Source organism: Lagopus leucura, unplaced genomic scaffold, assembly GCF_019238085.1.
Source record: "Lagopus leucura isolate 7727_CA_CO unplaced genomic scaffold, USGS_WTPT01 Super-Scaffold_806, whole genome shotgun sequence".
In the NCBI taxonomy this organism is placed as follows: Eukaryota; Metazoa; Chordata; class Aves; order Galliformes; family Phasianidae; genus Lagopus; species Lagopus leucura.
This window is the reverse complement of record NW_024962260.1, coordinates 3677180-3695350: the sequence shown is the minus strand read 5'-3', so window position 1 is coordinate 3695350 and position 18171 is coordinate 3677180. Positions and strand designations below refer to the sequence as shown.

The 18171-nt window shown below is 40.9% G+C and overlaps 1 protein-coding gene across 8 annotated transcripts in view; it reads right to left on the bottom strand.

Annotated features, from left to right (window-relative positions):
• ATXN2 (ataxin 2) overlaps nucleotides 1–18171 on the bottom strand; it is a 50023-nt gene that overhangs the window by 3391 nt on the left and 28461 nt on the right. For 6 of the 8 annotated variants that reach the window (XM_042865553.1, XM_042865549.1, XM_042865551.1 and 3 more), the window contains 9 exons: nucleotides 17997–18067; nucleotides 16977–17284; nucleotides 16419–16482; nucleotides 16164–16316; nucleotides 14967–15033; nucleotides 12896–13080; nucleotides 12181–12313; nucleotides 2766–2911; nucleotides 1676–1903 (listed from right to left, as the gene is read on the bottom strand). In XM_042865553.1, the coding sequence (XP_042721487.1) occupies nucleotides 1676–1903; nucleotides 2766–2911; nucleotides 12181–12313; nucleotides 12896–13080; nucleotides 14967–15033; nucleotides 16164–16316; nucleotides 16419–16482; nucleotides 16977–17284; nucleotides 17997–18067 (1355 nt within the window). The remainder of the gene's footprint in view (nucleotides 1–1675; nucleotides 1904–2765; nucleotides 2912–12180; nucleotides 12314–12895; nucleotides 13081–14966; nucleotides 15034–16163; nucleotides 16317–16418; nucleotides 16483–16976; nucleotides 17285–17996; nucleotides 18068–18171) is intronic. The other 2 variants (XM_042865550.1, XM_042865552.1) reach the window with 1 other exon arrangement.

Here is an 18171-nt window from a genome sequence, read left to right as displayed (position 1 = left end):
TAAAAATCCTGACTAAGCAGTCAGTTCTGGCTAAAACTTGCATCTGATTTGCTTTAGCAAGGTTTGCTTACGAAGTGCTTGGCACACAAAAGGAAGACAATGGCCACATCCTGCAGCGCATGTCTGTCCATGGTGTGTACAGCACAACTCCTGTACGCTCTCATCTTTAAGTTGCCTTTGAAACAAACGTGTTTCACGTTTCAAGGCACGGCACTGAGCATGCCACTCACCCCCAAGCTTCCAAGAAGACCCTTCTAAAGAGCTGCAGGTGGTATCTCGAGGCATCTCAAAAAGCTCCTAGACCTAGGCATTCACACCAGTGCCACCACACCAGAGCAGAGCAATAGCTCACATAAGCCAAGTATCTGTTTCCGGCAGAAATCAGCCTGGGAGGACGTGGCAAGGTGCCACAATAGCAGGAGTCACATTTGGGCATCCTCTCTTTATCCTCCCACAATGCAAAAAGAAAAAAGCTTAGCAGAATTAAAAAGTTATAAACTCAACATCAGTAAAACAATTCTTAAAAAAAAAGAAACAATTAATTTGCTTAACTAACTGTCCCAGAAGATTTTACCAGAATTCGGGATGGGACCAGGGTCCTACTTGACTACCCTCCCTACCTGCAGTTAGGTCATGACATCTCAACTTCTGTTAGCCTGTATGGAAGGAATAAGCCAGGCAACTTGATCTGAAGGAGTTGTGCAGGCAAATTACTGATTAATTGTCTGCTCCTTGACAAAGCTTACTAAATCCATGAGATTTAGTAAACATCAGCAAATCTTTGCAGCGCTGCGTTACGCAGAGCTCTTGATTAATCAGTCATGTGCTTCTCTTCCCCAAATCCTTTTTTTCAGTGAGTTGACCACAAGAGACCAGTTAAGAGAAGTGGGTTTCTGATCCTGTAGCAAAGACTGTCATTAAGTTGCCCAACAACCATCGGGGATCTCCTGCACACGCAGTCTGCCTAGAACCAGACACACACACGCAGTTTTCTCTTTTAGCAAGGATTGTCCTGCAAATCATCTGAACTAAATCTCAATCTCCCACTGCAGTGCAGCCTTGCTACTGCCCAGTAAACATTTCTATCATCCTTTACTGAATGTATTTGTACAAATTTGGCTACAACACAAAGCCTACAACTGCCACCAAAAGCAGCAATTCAGCTTTCTTCCACCCAGCTCTCGTCTCCAACCTTTCTCTATGCCAGCTCTTCCTGTGATCATGCAGTGAACCCGAGTAGTGAACTGATTTGACTGAGAAATAGCCTAAAATAGGGGGAGGGGAGGCACACTTCAGTTGAATCAAGTCCCCAGTCTGGTTTGCTGCATGGCCAAACAGTTCTGTGAGCAGAATGGAGGAGGGGGGGGGGGGGGAGGGGGGCAGGACAAGAATGGGAATTGGGAACTGGGAAGAGAGCTCAATTTCCTTCAGTTGCAGTGCCAGCTTAAGATGTCTTTATTAAACTACAGTTGTAGATGCACTGGGTATTGGAAGCTGAGGTCCAAATATCTTGTAAAATTCTAGAAGAAAGGCAATGTACAAACAGAAACCTAAGTAACACAACAGGTAGTTTGTGCTGAGAGGTGACAGAATGGAAATCACTTCAGCAGGCCCGACTGTCCTATCTTTGTGGCATTAAGACATTTAGTCTTGAAGGTTGTTAAACTGTGTTTACCTGGGGGACATGGGCCATGTGTGGCGGATTGGTATATGCAGGTTGAACATGGGAGGGATGAATGGTGAAGACTGTTTGTTGTGCTGTAGGAAAACTATTTTGTGGAGACTGCGTATTGGAGCCTGGCGTCATGGAAGGTGGGGTTGGAGCTAGACCTGCGTGGTAAATTGCCGACTGCTGTTGTGGGTTTGCCAGGTGGAGTGCCTGAGCAGCCTGGTGCTGATGATGCTGGAAAATAAAAAAAAATAAAAAAAGAGACAGTAAATCAGTGAGAGTTAGGTTATGGTCTAGAAATGAGAGATGTTTACATTACTTTCCAGAATAAAAAAAGTCTGCAAAACTGCTCCCCATTGTCTATTTTTTAAGTCACAAGTCTAAGGATTCCCATACCTGTGGTCACCAGAAAACTCACTGCAATTGCACCAGGCTCATCTTCCCCTCGCACTACAGCTGTGTGAGGAGCCTGGAAAATGGATGTGCTCACCAGAACCTACACTGCCAGGCAAAAACAAAGAGACCCTGCAGCCTCAGGGTTGGATGTACTTCCTAACCGCAATGAAAGCAGCTCAAAGTCATCACCAGTAGGAAGCTATGGCATGCAGCATTATCGCAAGTACTACTTTGCTTTTAGCTGCCTGCCTTGGAGAAAAATCCTCAGCATTAATCTGATACTTTCAACATTAAGCTGCAACAAAATTATGAGTCTCCTTTAATCAAAACATGGAAACGAGCTACACCTCATCCCTTGTGGAGATGGAGAAATGTATGGTCGGACTCATGTTGGCACTTACTGAGGAAAAGGGATTGACACAAGTTTTCCTCCTTGCTTACTCTAGAAATTATGAGACTACCACATTTGGCTGCTACAAGTAGAGAAGAATGAGATGATATATCTTCACTTCTAGAAAACATGGAAAGCTGGACAGTTCCTGCGTGAGATTTATCATGTGCAGGTGGTTTGGGCAACCTCCCCCACCATTCTTCCTCTCAAGGAATCAACAGATCAATGTAAAGTCACAAATCAATGCAATTCCTTCCAGTAGAGTGTTTTAAAAGCAATTTAAAGACATTCGTTCCCTTAAGATGTTACCTGCACGGGGCTAGGAGCAGGGTGGCTTCCAGCATGTTGGCTTTGCTGCTGGCCAGTTGGCGTAGCCGAAGGCTGAGGATGCGGAGGGTGCGGATGCAGGGTAGCATTAGGGTGGGCATACTGCTGAGCAAGTGAGCCAGTGGAAACTAGGATGAAAAAGACAAATATTTAACAACAGACATGGAATACACATTTCATCAAGTCACCATCTGCACTTGAAGATTTCGTTATATCTCTATCATACTGTAAAAACACTCCCTCCCCCTTCTAAAATAAATATTTATCTTGCCAATAGCTGAGTATCTTACCTTGCGTTCATGTAGATTTTGCAGAGCAGTCTATAAATAACCATAATTAGACAGTTCATCTTCCCTAGTTTGACAATGCAACAGATACTACATATGAGAAAAGCAGTATTTCATCTTTGTTTTGTCAAATAGACTGGTTTGAGATATCAAATTTATCTATACAATTTAGTTTTTCCTGAAATGCTCTTTAAAAAGCTGTTACAAGCCATTTTTATTTCCACCATCCAAAAAAATTATTTGGCCTTATACCTGGCTAACCTCACCATGCTACTCTTCTGGAAATTGCTCACAGTACAGTCCGTGTAAAGCATATACAGTGCATGTATGCTTAAGAGCTACAGGGACACACAGTATAAACATCAGAGCAGAGGAATTTTTGCAGCAGTCAGCGTCTTGCACTAGAATAATGTCTCTCTCCCTCCCCTCAAGGCCGATTACAGAGTTTTCTGGATCACCACCATTATGTGAGCTTTTCAACACTACCATGAAATTCTTAATTCCTTGAAACAGTAGCAAATAAGGTAAGAATCTCCAAAAAAGGGAAAAAAACATAGCAATGTGAAACTCACACAAGTGGAACCACGTCTGTTTCTACAGCCATACCAGTATCCCAACAGCAAGCTAATATCAACAAGATCCTTTCCAAGGAGGCCTGCCCAGTTCTACTTCAAAAAGGGCCACACTACGTTGCCCTCCCTTCCTCCCCTTTTTACTTTTTTTAATCTAAGGGAATCAAAGAAACCATGAAAAGCCATAATAACAGCAAGTCTTCCTACAAACAACAAGTGCACCACTGGAAAGTAAGACCTTAAAAAATGAAACTGCTGCCTATTCCCTCCGCTGCTTTTAGATCTTGTGCCACAACCTCTCCACAGCTTGCAGCTACACTTCTGCACGTGAACACGTGCACTCCTCCTTCCAGTTCTACAGCTTGTCAGGACTGTGGATAGCTTTGCTGACAATGGTGCTGGAAGAGAAACAACCAAAGCAAACAACAACTTCTCTGAATCTGCTCCCTGCAACTGCTCCTCCTTTGTTCTGGTACATTCTGTCTTTCTGACCAAAGCTAATCACACTGCTCACTGCTGGGTGACAGCTTCTTTCAGGGGTTTTGTATTTTTGTATTGCATGAGAATTTGAAGTGGTTTTGTTTATTTGTCAGGGCTTTTTTTTTTTTTTTCTTTCCAAGGTAGTGTTATGGTAGCATTTTCTTGCCTTAGTAAACATACCCGGAAAGCAGAGCACAAGGAGTAACTCCAAGTGCAGCTGCTGTGTTGCAACCATCTCCCCTGCTACAGAAATACAGGGTCTCATTTCTGCAGGCAATTGCTCGCTGCAGCTTCTAAGGAGTTTCACTGTGCTGGGCTCTATGATCACGAACACACAGAACTGCTCGAATATACAGAAAGGACAAAAGACAAGATGGGAGGAGAAACAACATGAAAACATAGCTGCATCTGAAAGCACAAAGCTACAGAACAAAAGCCCTTCTCAGACAGCAACCACGCTGTGCTTGACAAACAATTACCCTCTGCAAACACTCCTTTTCCTGCAGTTGGTTTGCTGTAAAGCGGCAAACACCACTCCTAGAAAACTCAGACTTAACAGTGTATAAGCATACAGCATCTTCTTGTCAAACGGAAACGTTTGTCCCCTGTGCGGGCCATTATGGAGTAACTGCTCACCATATTTAACTTAATCTCACCCTGCTGTCTTGAAAGCTCTACTAAACCTTCCCTAGCAAGCAGTCTCACAATGATGCGCATCACAGCGTTTCAGGCATTAATGCAGGTGAACTCCATATGCACTTGTAACCCTGAGTTCTTCCACTGAAGTGTACTCATGCATGACACATGTAGCAAAAAACACATTATCTTCTGCCACACAGAGCACTTAGTTACACTTCCAAAAGCATCAGCAGCAAGAGAAGTTACTGTTTCTCACATCACTACTAAAATTTATTTTGCAGCAGCATCCCTACCACTTTCAGATTTGGACAGCTTTCAAACACCACTCCCCCTTACAAACACTACACCAAAATGAACAACGGAAACCAAGATTATTTTTACAGTATGAAACTAACAGTTTCCTACAGCAGGAAAATTTTCTCAACCTCGTTATTATACAACACTCTGAAGAAGGCCAGATGTTATTACCTCTGTCAAAGTAATAAACTCACAGTGGGATCCACTTGTTGCCAAAGGGCAGACTACCAAAGATCTGCCTTCCCCATCTCTCATTCCACCACCTTGGCCGCAGAGCTGGCACGTCTTCTTCCTCTAAGTTACCTTCTGCTCCATTCAAGAGCTTTTTGAATATACATGGAAATTAATGCCAAGTCATAAGATATTCAAGGCTTCCCACATCCTGCCACACTGCCTGTTAAGAGCAAAAATAACGTGGTACTCCCTGAAACCATTAGTGCAATTCATCTTTCATTTCTCTGTGGCCCAGAGAATAACAAACAGAGTTATTCTGAAACAGATACATCACACAATCAAAGTTCACAAGGAGAAATTTCACTCACAGAAGAACAGTGAAACTGAAGAATTGTGCCCCCAAAATAGGGAAGGGTGGGGAAGCATCATACCATCAGCTCCCATAACACACCAAGAGTCTCTCAGCCATAGCTTTGCAGAACAAAAATTCTGTTATTAGAATTGTAATTTCCCCAGCTTCTCCTCTCCTGTTTTGTCTTCACTATAATATCTCTACAAGTTCACTTAAATTGAGCAGAGATGCTGCTGCAAATTATGTTTTAATAGCAATATTAAAAGTGCATTTCAAAAGAAGATGTTTGCACACTTATCTAAATCCTGGACACAAATCAGAAGCGGTTCAGGAAGAGTGGCAGCAAGTCTGAAATAGGTGCACTGATCTATGTTACCTCAAACTAGAGGTCAAATTTTAGCTCTAGGAATGTAGAAGGGTTTCCACACGTAGCTGCTGCAATTAACAGCTTATGACAAGCCACTGAAATCTCTGAAGCAACTCAGCGAGCCTCTTGCAAAATGGTCTCTAGAAATTCACCTACAAAGCCACAACTAAAGCAAGTTCAACAGCTTTTTAACAAATTTCTCCCTATTCATCAAAACAGCTCACTACAAACCAGACAAGACAGGAGGGCGAAAAAAAAAACAAAAACAAAAAGAACACCAACAAATAACAGATCATCCAACATTTTCCCATGTCAGAACTTCGTAGATTTTTCCATCGGCCATCTAGTAACCAAGAAAGCACCAGGAAAGCCCCAGGCAAGGACAAAACAGCTCCACAGATCCCCTTGCTGTCTCCCTTCTAGCACAAACACACTGCTTCTCACCTTCGTGCCCTACGTTTCTCTCCCCAAGAAACGCTCCTTGAGGAAACCTGCTGCATCTTTTTGATTGTTTCCCAGCAGGAGAGATACGTAACTGAACTAACCTGGAGATACACACAGTGAAGGTAAGTTGGGCAGCAGTGAGGAGAGCACAAATATCAGATGCATTTAATCACTGAATTCAGCTCTACAGAAGTGCAATCCATGTCAAAGCCAGCTGCCAAACCCAGCAAAGGAGCTGAAATCAAGAGGTAGAGTAGCAGCAACCAAGCAGAACTCCCAGATGTAGAAACCATATTACGTAATTTCTTATTCCCCTGGTAGGAATCTCAGTGCTGCCAATGGTGGCCATCATCCAAAGATGCCCTGAACCCTATTTTCAAGAACTGACCAGCGAACAAACTTCAAAACTATTGCCAGATCCAGTAAGATGGTGAGGATAACTACATTTAAAAGACCTGAATGGTAGGAAGCAAAGCAATAGCAATGTTTCTTTTGGAATATCAACATTTACAGAAGTCATTTCACATAGGCATAGTGGACTTCCTTAAAAGATTATCCACTAAAGGAACGAGCTTCTTAAAATTATTTCCATGCACCAAATCAATATGTATAAAAGAGTACAAGTCAGCATCTCCCAAGACTAGCTTAGGTAAAACCAGTTCTGTACAAGGGACACACAGGATAGCTGCTCTAGAAGAGATTTTTGGAGAAAAGTGGTATTTCTCACATCTTTTATGTATCAGGTTATCTAAAAAAAAGCAAAAATAGAAAGAAGAGTGCCTGGCATGGGCTGCAGCTGGCCACACAAGACAGTGTGTGCAGTACAGGAGCAAGTCTGACAGTACCTTGAAGCTGCAGTTCCCTTCCCCATGTCCCAGCTGACAGCTCCAGCCCACCCCATCCAGCCCGACCACCCCAAACATCTTCCTTGGGGCTCTGTGATGAACACCAAAGCACTGCTTGTTAGATGTCAGGGACTCTCTTACTCAGTGCTTGCCTAGAACAACACCTGCAGGGACAGCACAGCACAGAGATGCAAACAGTGTCCCTCATTCTGGCTGCAGCTTGAGCGAATTCCTCTCAGGGGCTCTGAGCTCGAGCTCCAGCCTTCTAAAGAGATGAGGCACTCCTCCTTTTAAGGAAGTTCATTAACTTGCAAAGTCTTGCATCCCAGATGGGCCATGGAAGAAAGGGAACAAGAAAATTCACCTAAGGAAATAAGTGACACGTGTGGACAGCTTTTCTGGTTGCAGATGAAGAGAGTGGGTACAGAAGTTAAAACACGTTTATCAAACAAAACAACTCAATAAAACCCATGTTCCTGTGGTATTTTAAATCTGTTTAACACTTATTCTGTTGAAAGGAACTTCCCTGCCTTTTCTACATACTGGTTTGGTGCAAGGAAACCTGTTCCCCTCAACACGTCCCATTCGTTTAACATCTGTTCTTTAGATAGTGCTTTTCTGTACAATCAAAATTAGTACAAAAAACCCAACTCACTGGCAAAGTAGAAAGAAGGGCCTGTCTCCTTGCTGTATGGTATTTTGGGACATGCTGAATTTGGGAAATAGAAAGGTAAATTAGCCTCTTGCCGCGTGCATGCTGCCCGTCTTCTGGAAAGGTCAGTGTCTTTTTTTTTTCTAAAGACCGTAGAATCATGCAGATATTTGTATTTACTTAGTTGATATTAGGGTTGGATATTTAGTTTTACAACTGAATGGAGATGAAACAACACGAGTCTCAGGTAAGCCTTCCTTCTACACTGTGATACTGAGGTCTTCAGTTCTTAATTTAGCATTAACACAAATAAACTTTACGTCAATTCATTATCTATTACAATCCACTGTAACAAGAAGGTTAAAATGTAATTACATTAAATCATAAATCGCCCCCCTTGTTTGTTCAACTGTTTCACTGTCATTCTTAACAGTTTCAAGACACCTTTGGTGACTGGTTCACTTAGTCCCTGGAGAATCCTTTGAAGCTTACATTATATCCACCATTGTACTATCAGGGTAATAGAATTTACTCTACTGCTGAGACAGAAACCAGATAAAGTTAGAGACAATACCAGACCAGCAAAACATATGCAGAAGGGGAAAGAGGAAGGGAGAATGGGGACAGGAGTGACAGCACAAAAAACAGGAAATGCATCTGTACAAAACCAAGGTCTGGTTTTACACAAGTTTCTGTTTTGTTTCTAAACAAAAAAGTTAAGTTTTTCAGAGAATTCCAGTTTCTACAAGCATACACAGTTCAGCTACATGGTAACACAGCAATTAATTGACACAGAAATACATCCACCCTCAGCTTAGATAACCAGATTTTCTGCCAATGCCACGGGACAAGCTGTGTCTTTGGGCAACATAGGAACAAGCTGTGAGCCATCAAACTTGACCAGAGCAGCAATATGGACCATACAGAGCCAACACTTCGTGGAAGGTGGTGTGTGTGTCCTGAAACCTACGTGCAGGGTGAGGATGGGTCAGTGTGATGGGGTGTGCGTGGGGCAGCTATCAGTTTGTGCTGCTCTGCTCCTGCAGAACTCACATGTCAACTTCCCGTGCTAAGGGAAGCTTTTGTCTCCAGAACTTACAAGCTGAAATGTGTAAGAGCCATCTGTACAGTCTGACTGGCTGACAAGCTGAAAGAGGGCTGTGTGAGCCTTCCCCATAGTGTTCTGAGGGGGAAAGCTCAAGGATTTACACATTTCTTTTCTGTGCTCAGATAGGCCTGTGGTGAGCACACAGCTGAGCTGCTCGGCTTCTCTGCTTCTCTTGTCAGCAGCAGTTTGGGAACACAAGCAAGGCACTGGCAAAGAAATCCCAGAAGTGCAGAAATATCCCATTAGACAAAAATATTTTGCTTCAAAATGAAAAAGTGCAGATAAACAAGTGTAAGTCACTGTGTATTTGGAACTGAGAACTCACTTCCTGAGACAGGAACGAAAACAAAAACCAATCTCACGGCAGTGAGGACCAACAAGCATTCCTCCTCACTGCCAGGCAGCTGCTGCTTGCCACAGGCATTCACTTGTCCCAAACCATTGAAGAAGATGGAGTTTCAGAGCTCACCAGAAAACATTTCACACCTTAAGAACTCATAAGCAGTGCCCCAACCCCCACGGCTCAGCGCAGCTGTCCTTGTAGACATCTTCTTTCTACCACATACACAGGAAAAAAATGGAGTGAATTTTGCAAGAATTATCTCAAAGGAAGCACCAGAACCTTGAAGGATAAAAGGACACTGTAACCCACTGAATCCTGATATGAATGGGGGGTGGGGAGGGAAGTCAGAGAATAAAAATAAAAATAGATCAGACTGCTATTTTAAAGAGCCAAAGGGAAATGTGAGAACTTGCTTGAGCAAACGCTCCGAAATCAAAAGCAGCAATGGCTGTTTCTCAGGAAGTTGTTATTCTGGATTTTCAAACTGCTTCCAAAAAGAGGACCAAATTTGATTCAGAATCAGTGTGTGGTGGTATATTTCGCTCAAAGATTCCATGGGTAAGCTTAAGATCCCCAAAATACAGAACATAAGTTATAAATACCTTTGTATATTACCATTCAAAACTACCTGTCACTCAAACTGAAGGCAACGATTCCAGCAAGTTGCATGTCAGCACTTCACTCCATAAGCAGCATTCATCTACTACCTTAGGCAATTCTACATTTCTTCCAAGCAGTCACGTATTGATAAATGGAAGCCAGTTATCTTATAGATGGACACATTTTCAGGAAATATCATCAGCCTAGGCAAGGTCTTTGAGTAACACATGAAAGCCTTGCAAAAAACTTGGGAATCGAGAGTGATGCACTATATCTGAAGTCATTCCATGGGTAACTAACTGTAAACTTTGAGTCAGCCCATGTTCACAAGGCAATAAACACATTTACACGTGGCAAGACCAAACAGTCTTTTTTAAAAAAAAGTGTCTCATATGGTGTTCAGGATCCAACCAGGCTGAATGTTTTCTATAAACAAGAATTTTAAGTGCTTGATCTTTTACTGGGAAGGTGGGAGAATGTTTGGAAGAGTCACCAGTAGGCACTTGAAAGAGCACAAAGACATGCAATTTCTGTAAATTAGGTGGAAAAGTATTGTTTGAATTACGTGGAAGCAAATATTAAAGAATTCTCAATTTTGACCCAGCCTAGTTGTGCATACTGGTAGCTGGTCACATACCTACAACAGATATGCCAACACAAACCAACACAAAATGAGAACTAACTGTTGTAAGTTAGAATCTCAGTGAAAAAACTATGCAAACTTCTTATCAGAGCCAAACAAGTGGAAAAGGCTTGCACTTCAATGCTGTAGAACCCAGTGCTTATGGAAGAGAAGGATGGTGCACAGTGGGAAATTGCTAGGAAGTAACAAGCAACCATTCTGAACGAAGCTTCTGAGATTCTCTCGTGTCTAGCTTTATTTTCATCAGGGTTTGAGGGGAGAGTTTTCACCAATAAAGGTCTGAAAGCCTTTGATCGTTCACTGTATCAGAATTCTATTTAATCTAATGAGAAAGCAAACAGAAGATCTGTTTACATGGACACCTCAAGCACAAGAGTTGAAAAGATCAAAGTAATACATTTAGTAAGGACCTGTGAGAGAAAGACTTTAAGCTCTTCATGTAGCTTCCCAGTTCAACTTTATTACAAATGAGCTGAGGTGTTCTTTCAAGTAGCAAAAAAGATTTCTCGCTATTATTTTTGTTTCTTTACTACGTTACCATATCACTGCAGAGATCTGACAGGATGTTTCCAGATGGGTAAGACACAGTGTGAAATTAATTTTGATTTAAACAAGTCTAAATTTCAGATTTTTAGCCTTGTTAAGTTTTCATGACACATCATGGAATTCCATTCAGTATTAGAGTAAAACTAAGCACCGGAAAACATACAAAGATGTCTAAAGGTACAGAAAATCTTTTATTAGAATCTAAGTCAATAATATACGTGACCCAATAAAAGTCTTCCTCAGATGCTGTAACAAGTATTGAAATGCCATGTTTTCAAGAGACCATCTGTCGTTTTGACAATTTATGACAATTTTCAAGCCTTCTAGCAACCTTGATTCTATCTCTTTCCATAGCATGTTTTGCAGTGAGGCTTTCCCTCCAAAAGGGGCATTGATTTATCATACATTTGCAATGCTTTAGAAGTTCTCACATTATAGTTTGTAACAAGGAAACCCACATTTTCGCCATTTCACTCTAAGTGAAATATGCTCATCTGGTGATGCTGAAGACCAAAGTCAAAGCAATACATGAGTTGTTTCAAATACTTAAATCTTGACTTACCAAAAAAGAAAGGTAAGCAACACAAGTTTTATTTTGCTTAGACAGTAGTGTTTGTACTGTTAATAATGCTAGTAGTATCATAAAGACAGCATTTCACTAGTTGTCAGAACTAAAGTCAAGTTGTGAAACTGAGGTCACAGCCTTGCAATAAAACCAGTCCTACTTATAAACAAGAAACAATCAAGGGATGTTGTGTCAAGGGCATCAAGAGAACTTGAACAAACTTCTTTCAGCAGATATTCTTTAGCAGCTCCCAGCTTGAAATTTCATCTTGGTCACTGGCATCCTACTGAAATCAGCACACTCGAGCTTTCATTTTAACCAGCTGGCTCAGTTTTCAATGCTTTGCTCATCATCTTATGATATATAAACCACATTTACTGGTGTAATTTTGAGCGATACCCATATTTGAAACTCGAGATTTAAATATATCCCTGCACAACGTAAGAGCTTAAAAAGTTACATATAACACAAAACGTTTCCTACCATACATAGCATGCGTCTGTTCATGCGCACCATACTGTGTTGCAGAAGAAGATACTAAACCAGGCTGTGCATGAGTTGGTGGTGCCATCATTCTAGCGTTGCCCTGTATTACAGGGCTATAAACATGAGGATGCTGCATTCAACAGAAATAAGAAAAAACAGGCAGTTAAGATAATTACAAGAAACTAGTCTGATCTAAACAATAATTATGTATTTAGAAAGAGCAATAGCTTGGCCTTACTGAAAACAGAGGGCAAACCAAGAATTTTGTACTATCACGCCTATCCCAGTTGTTCTAAGAACATAAGGATGTTTTCTGCAGTGGATTAGAAGCCAACAAAAACCACTGGCATGCCTAATTTCTGCCACTCTAATTACGTAAGCTTACGTACATGATCACATATTTATCCAATTAAGTATGTTTACTTAAAAGCCTTTGCATTAAGAGTACAATTGTATTTTCAGAGCTTAACTAGATGTCCTGTCTCTGACCTGAAAGGAATTACTCACAAAAGGTAATATCAACAACAAATGACAGCTTCTAAAATGACCTTAAAACTGCTAAAGGCTTTGAAGCACTTTACAATACCAAATATGCTCCAGAATAGAGAAACCTTCCAGACTGACTTCTTAATACCAGACACAGTATGATATTTGGGACTGAATCCCTTGTCTATCTGTCATGCCATATCACATACAGCAAAAGGACTCTTACCTGCGACTGGTAGTGTGGCACATGCTGCACAAGAGGCTGATTAGGAAACTGCTGGGGACTATATGCAACATACTGTGTTGAATAAGCAGGTGGTGTAGCTACAATTGGAGGGCCTGCTGCTGAGGCAGGGTGCATCATGGTGCTCTGATGATGTTGGTCTTGCCGCTGCTGTGGCATATTTGGTACTGCAAAGCAAAAAGCACCACACATTAGAAATACAGGATGAAAAATGCTAGTTTTACTGAAAGCTTTCACATTACAGTGCCACTGTTACCAAACGGAAGCTCCTCAGCTCTTATTTTTAACCTCTTTATTACAGTTCTATTAGAAAGCAACAACACAAAAAGGAGTTCCTCCAAAAAGCATTTGTCATCACTGTCTTTTAAACATACACACAGCCACAAACTCAGACCTGTTTATTTTGTGAAGAAAGGAAGGTGAAGAGAGAAAGAGACTGACAAGAATCAACAACAAGAGAGAACGGTTATGTCAGGACACCTACATTAATTCAGGTTGATCCTACCCCCTTCAAAAGGCTTCATTTATCCTCTATGGGAACCACTCAGCAACTGCTCCATCAACTGGAAAGCTGAGTGTTAACACTGCTTGTGCTCACGGCTGAGGAGAGCAGAATAAAGGTCTCCACACAGCTGCAATTTTAGGTATTTGCATCTCTTAATCTCTGTGCTATCCTTCAGGATAGCGTAAAGGAACTTTCAGGTCACGGTCTACACTGAAGGGGACAAAACAATCCATAGGAAGAAAAGGAATAGAAATAATTGGAGGGTTGAAAAGATTAAGAGAGCAGCGTGCCATAGTGTGGGACTAAGTAACAGGGCATGATAGCTCTGGGTGAGCTCCAGTTTGCTGTAGTGAGCATGTAACCAATAACTGATCTAACTCAAGCACCTGTAAACTCCACTGCAGAATGCAACGTTGTCAGACCTCTTAAGCAGAGGGAGAGGGAAATGTTGAAGATATGTCAGTGAATTCACTCAATAATGATTATGTTTACACTGCAAACCAGCAAATGAAAAAAGTAAATACACAATACAACTTGAAGACGGTAAAGGCACTGAACTCATGCAGCTTCTTCAGGGCTATGTTCTTCAGGGCTATCTATGAACGGATACAGAGGAAATACTGACACTTTGGAAAGGAATGCAGAGCAGAGACTGGCCTTGCAAGGCAGGAGCACCCATCAGCACTTCTAATTAAAGCAATCAGTATTAGCAACTAAAACATTTCATTAGTCAGATCACAGAGAAGCTGGTGCTTTTAAAGCAGAAATACATCGCAGGTTTTTGTCTTCCCTGCTTTCAAAAAGCCACCTGTTTACTTCCAAACTGCTCTTCCAAATAATTTCCTACAGCAGCAGTTGATCTGCAGCACTGGAACCTACCATCATGAACCACTGTACAACGCTGCAAGAAAGCATGCACTATGTCAAATTAGAGCAATATCTGAAACAGGGCTATAAAAATAAGACCACTGTGGGTTTTTGCTCCCTCTCTGCACTGAAGAGATGAGTGCATCTCACCACACACACGTGTCACTTCTAAAATAATGGCATTGTTAGTCCAGCTGCTGCAGAGGGAATGCAAAAGAACAAACTGGAACCAGGAAAAAGTTATTTGCAGATGCATAACTATACTCTTTCTGAAAAAACAGATTCTTCTCATTGACAAAAACTCTATTAAGGCACCGCTCAGGGCTCTGCTGCAAATCAGTACAAAGAATACACCAAGTTCCCTTTTAAACAAATCTATAATATTTATGAGGAATAGGAGGAAAAACAGCTTACACTAATTTTCCAAGTAACAGAGACATTTTCCAGTTTCTTAAATTAAATTCCAAAAGCAGAAATGTCATGTTACTCAAACTTACAATGGATTTGGCCAAATTACATTACCTAGAAACGACTATTTCCATTTAACTCACCTTCCTTAAGAATAGTATTTAAAATCTCAATTTGAAAACAAAAGCACATGGGTTAGAAAATACACAAACATTTGTTATTTTGTTCATGCTGCATGCAAACTAAGAACCAAACAGGCAGTATTATTCTCACCTTTACCTGCTCTATATGTCTTGGCTTGGTTCACTGGCATGGGCGTCATGGGTATAGGATACAAAGGCTGAAACAGAAGAGGAGTTTAAGCTAAAGATTCCTTATAAAAATGTGTATGTGTCTGTTTTGGGGTGAACAGCTTTCAGACCTTTCACTCTGAGTCAAAAAATAAAAAAGAAATACAATGACCTCTAATAATACTAGAAGCCATTTTTCTTCTTAAAACTTCACTGACACAGGTAACAAACACAACACTCATCATGGCATATCAGAACTCTCTGTAATAAGTTTCCACTATGAAATTGGTTTCAAGACCTGCCATATCCTGGTTTTCAAACTCTTTTCAGAGACTATTTATACAAATGTATATGCCTTAGGTTAAACATAAGACTGAAGCCTCACAGAAGTTTCTTGCAAACTCCTTTATTCCAAACAAGAAGAACTCTTGTGACCTTGTTGAAGCTGACAACTAAATCACTCATTAACACATTCTGAGCATAATGAGTGTTTTATGAGAGCAAAGTTACATCAAGATTGATTGCTTCCTCCACTACCAAAACCTTTAACCACAACGTTAGGACTGTTAACCACATTTTTTTTTTTAATAACCAGCAACCATTTTGAGCAAGAGGAAGAGAGAAAAAAAAAAATTCCGGATTTCAAATACAGTTTAGTGAACTCTGCCTAACCTATGTTTTCTTTCACCACTGTGACTAAGTCTGCACGTACAACCAACCAAGACCATATGGTTTGCAATAACCTGCCAAGTAATGCTAGTATTGTTACTGCAAGCAATGTATTAAATCAGACAACTTTATAGCAGTTAGGTCTGAAAGCCCAGTGATCTCTGCAACAAGCAGAAATTAGTGGGACACAGCTGGAAGCTAAGGACAAAAAAAAACAGTTGCTTAAAACTTAAGTTAGCAGTACTGTGCTGGGAGCAAGGGGGAGGAGGTCTGTGCAGATTAACAGTAAATGCAAGTAACAGCTGCTGGAATTTACAAGTGTTTGAGACTATTATAGCTCTCAGGTTGAAAGGCCACTGGGGGAAAGTCAGTATTTACATAGCTAAAACTGAACAACAATGTAATTGTTCCCATATTTATGGGAGTAATACTTAGATGTCCTAAGTCTCCCCTTTTGGCTGACAATCATCTGAAAAGTGTCAACAAATTTACATTACGTGCTGCACTTTACCTGCACGCCTGGACTCACTGGAACCGGGTACATCATATTTGGTGCAAAACAAACAGGCTGAGTGTACACTGGAGTTGGCTGCTGATGGCCCACCATGGAAGGGCTTGGTTGAGCTTGTGGGCGAGGGGAGGTTGGTGTAGTAGAAGGCTTCGGCTACAAACAGAGTTCAGCAATGCATATGTAAGATTAGCTTGACTGTACTTCAAGTAAAAGGTTTGCCTCTGAGCAAATGTTAAACACTATCAATTAACTTACCTGAGCAAAAGATCGAGGGTTGAATTCTTTTGCATTAGGATTCAGTGTTGATTTTCTAACTTGCCTAAACATAAAGAACAGCAAAATACATCACTGAGCATTATTCCATTACAGCACATATGTTGAACTCCCTAACAAATAAAAATCTACAGAGATTAAATATTTCATTTCCATCTGTGAGTCAGATTTCTGAGAACTCAAACAACACAGCATACAAAAAGCCACTCTCACTGACGCTACTCATACTGCACTTCTCCACAAAGAAGTTTTCCTGCTGTTGATACTTCAGTTCACATGAGGCAGGAAAACACTTAACTCATCATCTAGACATAGAACAGACATCAAGAGGACTAGAGCTACGCTTGCAGCTCTACCACTGACTCATAAAGTGGTTTTCATTCAGCACAGGCATCTCATCTGCTGCTTCCTTTGCTCAATTAAGAGACAAATTACATCAGTCATATAAACATTAGGATATAACATGTTCATAATAGCTTATGTACTAACAATTAAATGCTAATAACAGATTTGCTTATTCTAAAAGACATAGTTACTCACTCAGAAGTATCCTTCTTCTCCTCTTTATCCTCTTTATCTTGTTTGCTTCCTGGACCAGATGTCTGTACACCTTGTGAAGTTACCTCCGGCCCTCGCTTTTGCTCAGAGCTATTACTTATTGATGGAGAAATACTAGGACTATTGGGTTTGCTACTGCCACCATTAGAGTTAGTATTACTGCCAGTTTCTATGATAGGTTCTTTAGGGGCTGGGTCTGTCTTTTCTTTAACTACATCTCTTGATTTTTCACCTTCTCGGGTTTTGTTTAGCAGCTGATCCACTGCATCTGAAGAGGAACTTGACTGTAACTGGAAAAGAACCCAAGGTATATGTCCATTAAATTAATACACAAAACTAGGAACAACAACCTAACACCATCACAGAGTACAGTACAGTTCCACAGACCTCAACCATTTGGAAATGACCTTTTCAAACACGTATGTCTGGTAGAAAAAAAAAAAAGAACACTGACAACATTTTAAGCCTACACTCTGCAAGAAGCTTTTCAGAGGTTGTCTGACCTACATGTTGATTAGAAGTGACAGGAAAGCTTAAGACCACGCCTTAGACTCAGCCCCCTCCATGACATTTAACAGTAACTCTTGAAAAGCTGACCTGATTTAGTAAATCATTACAACCAGGAAACATGCAGTAGAACCGCAGATGTTTGTCTCCAGTTTTTCTCAGCTAAACTCTCCATTAAACTCTGAAGCAGCTTTTCCACACAGCACAAACATGTTAATTCTTTGTACCTAACTCTCACACAGGTTCTGAGCAGCATTTTCAGCGTACAGTATTTAAGCTGATATGCATACTTGTGCACTAGGCAATCAGACAAGCAAGACTTAGCAGTGAATTTTATAACATTCAGTGTGAGCTCTTATGGACATTTCCACAAATTGAGCACAAGTTTTAAGGCAATGTTTCCCCATTAACATATGCAGTGTATTCAGCTCATTAAAGTAATCTGGATGCACGAGAACTATGATATCATTAAAGATAGTGGACAGAGAAACTTACCCTAAAGTCATTCTTAAATTTCTTTAAATCATCAATCTGTTTTCTATGTTCTGAAACAATTGGAGATACACCTGCCAAAGACAAGACCAGAATTGTCCAAGCATCTCTAACACAGGTTTTTATCTACAACCACCACATTCCTAAATTTGCAAAAAGACAATGCTTGCATATCTAG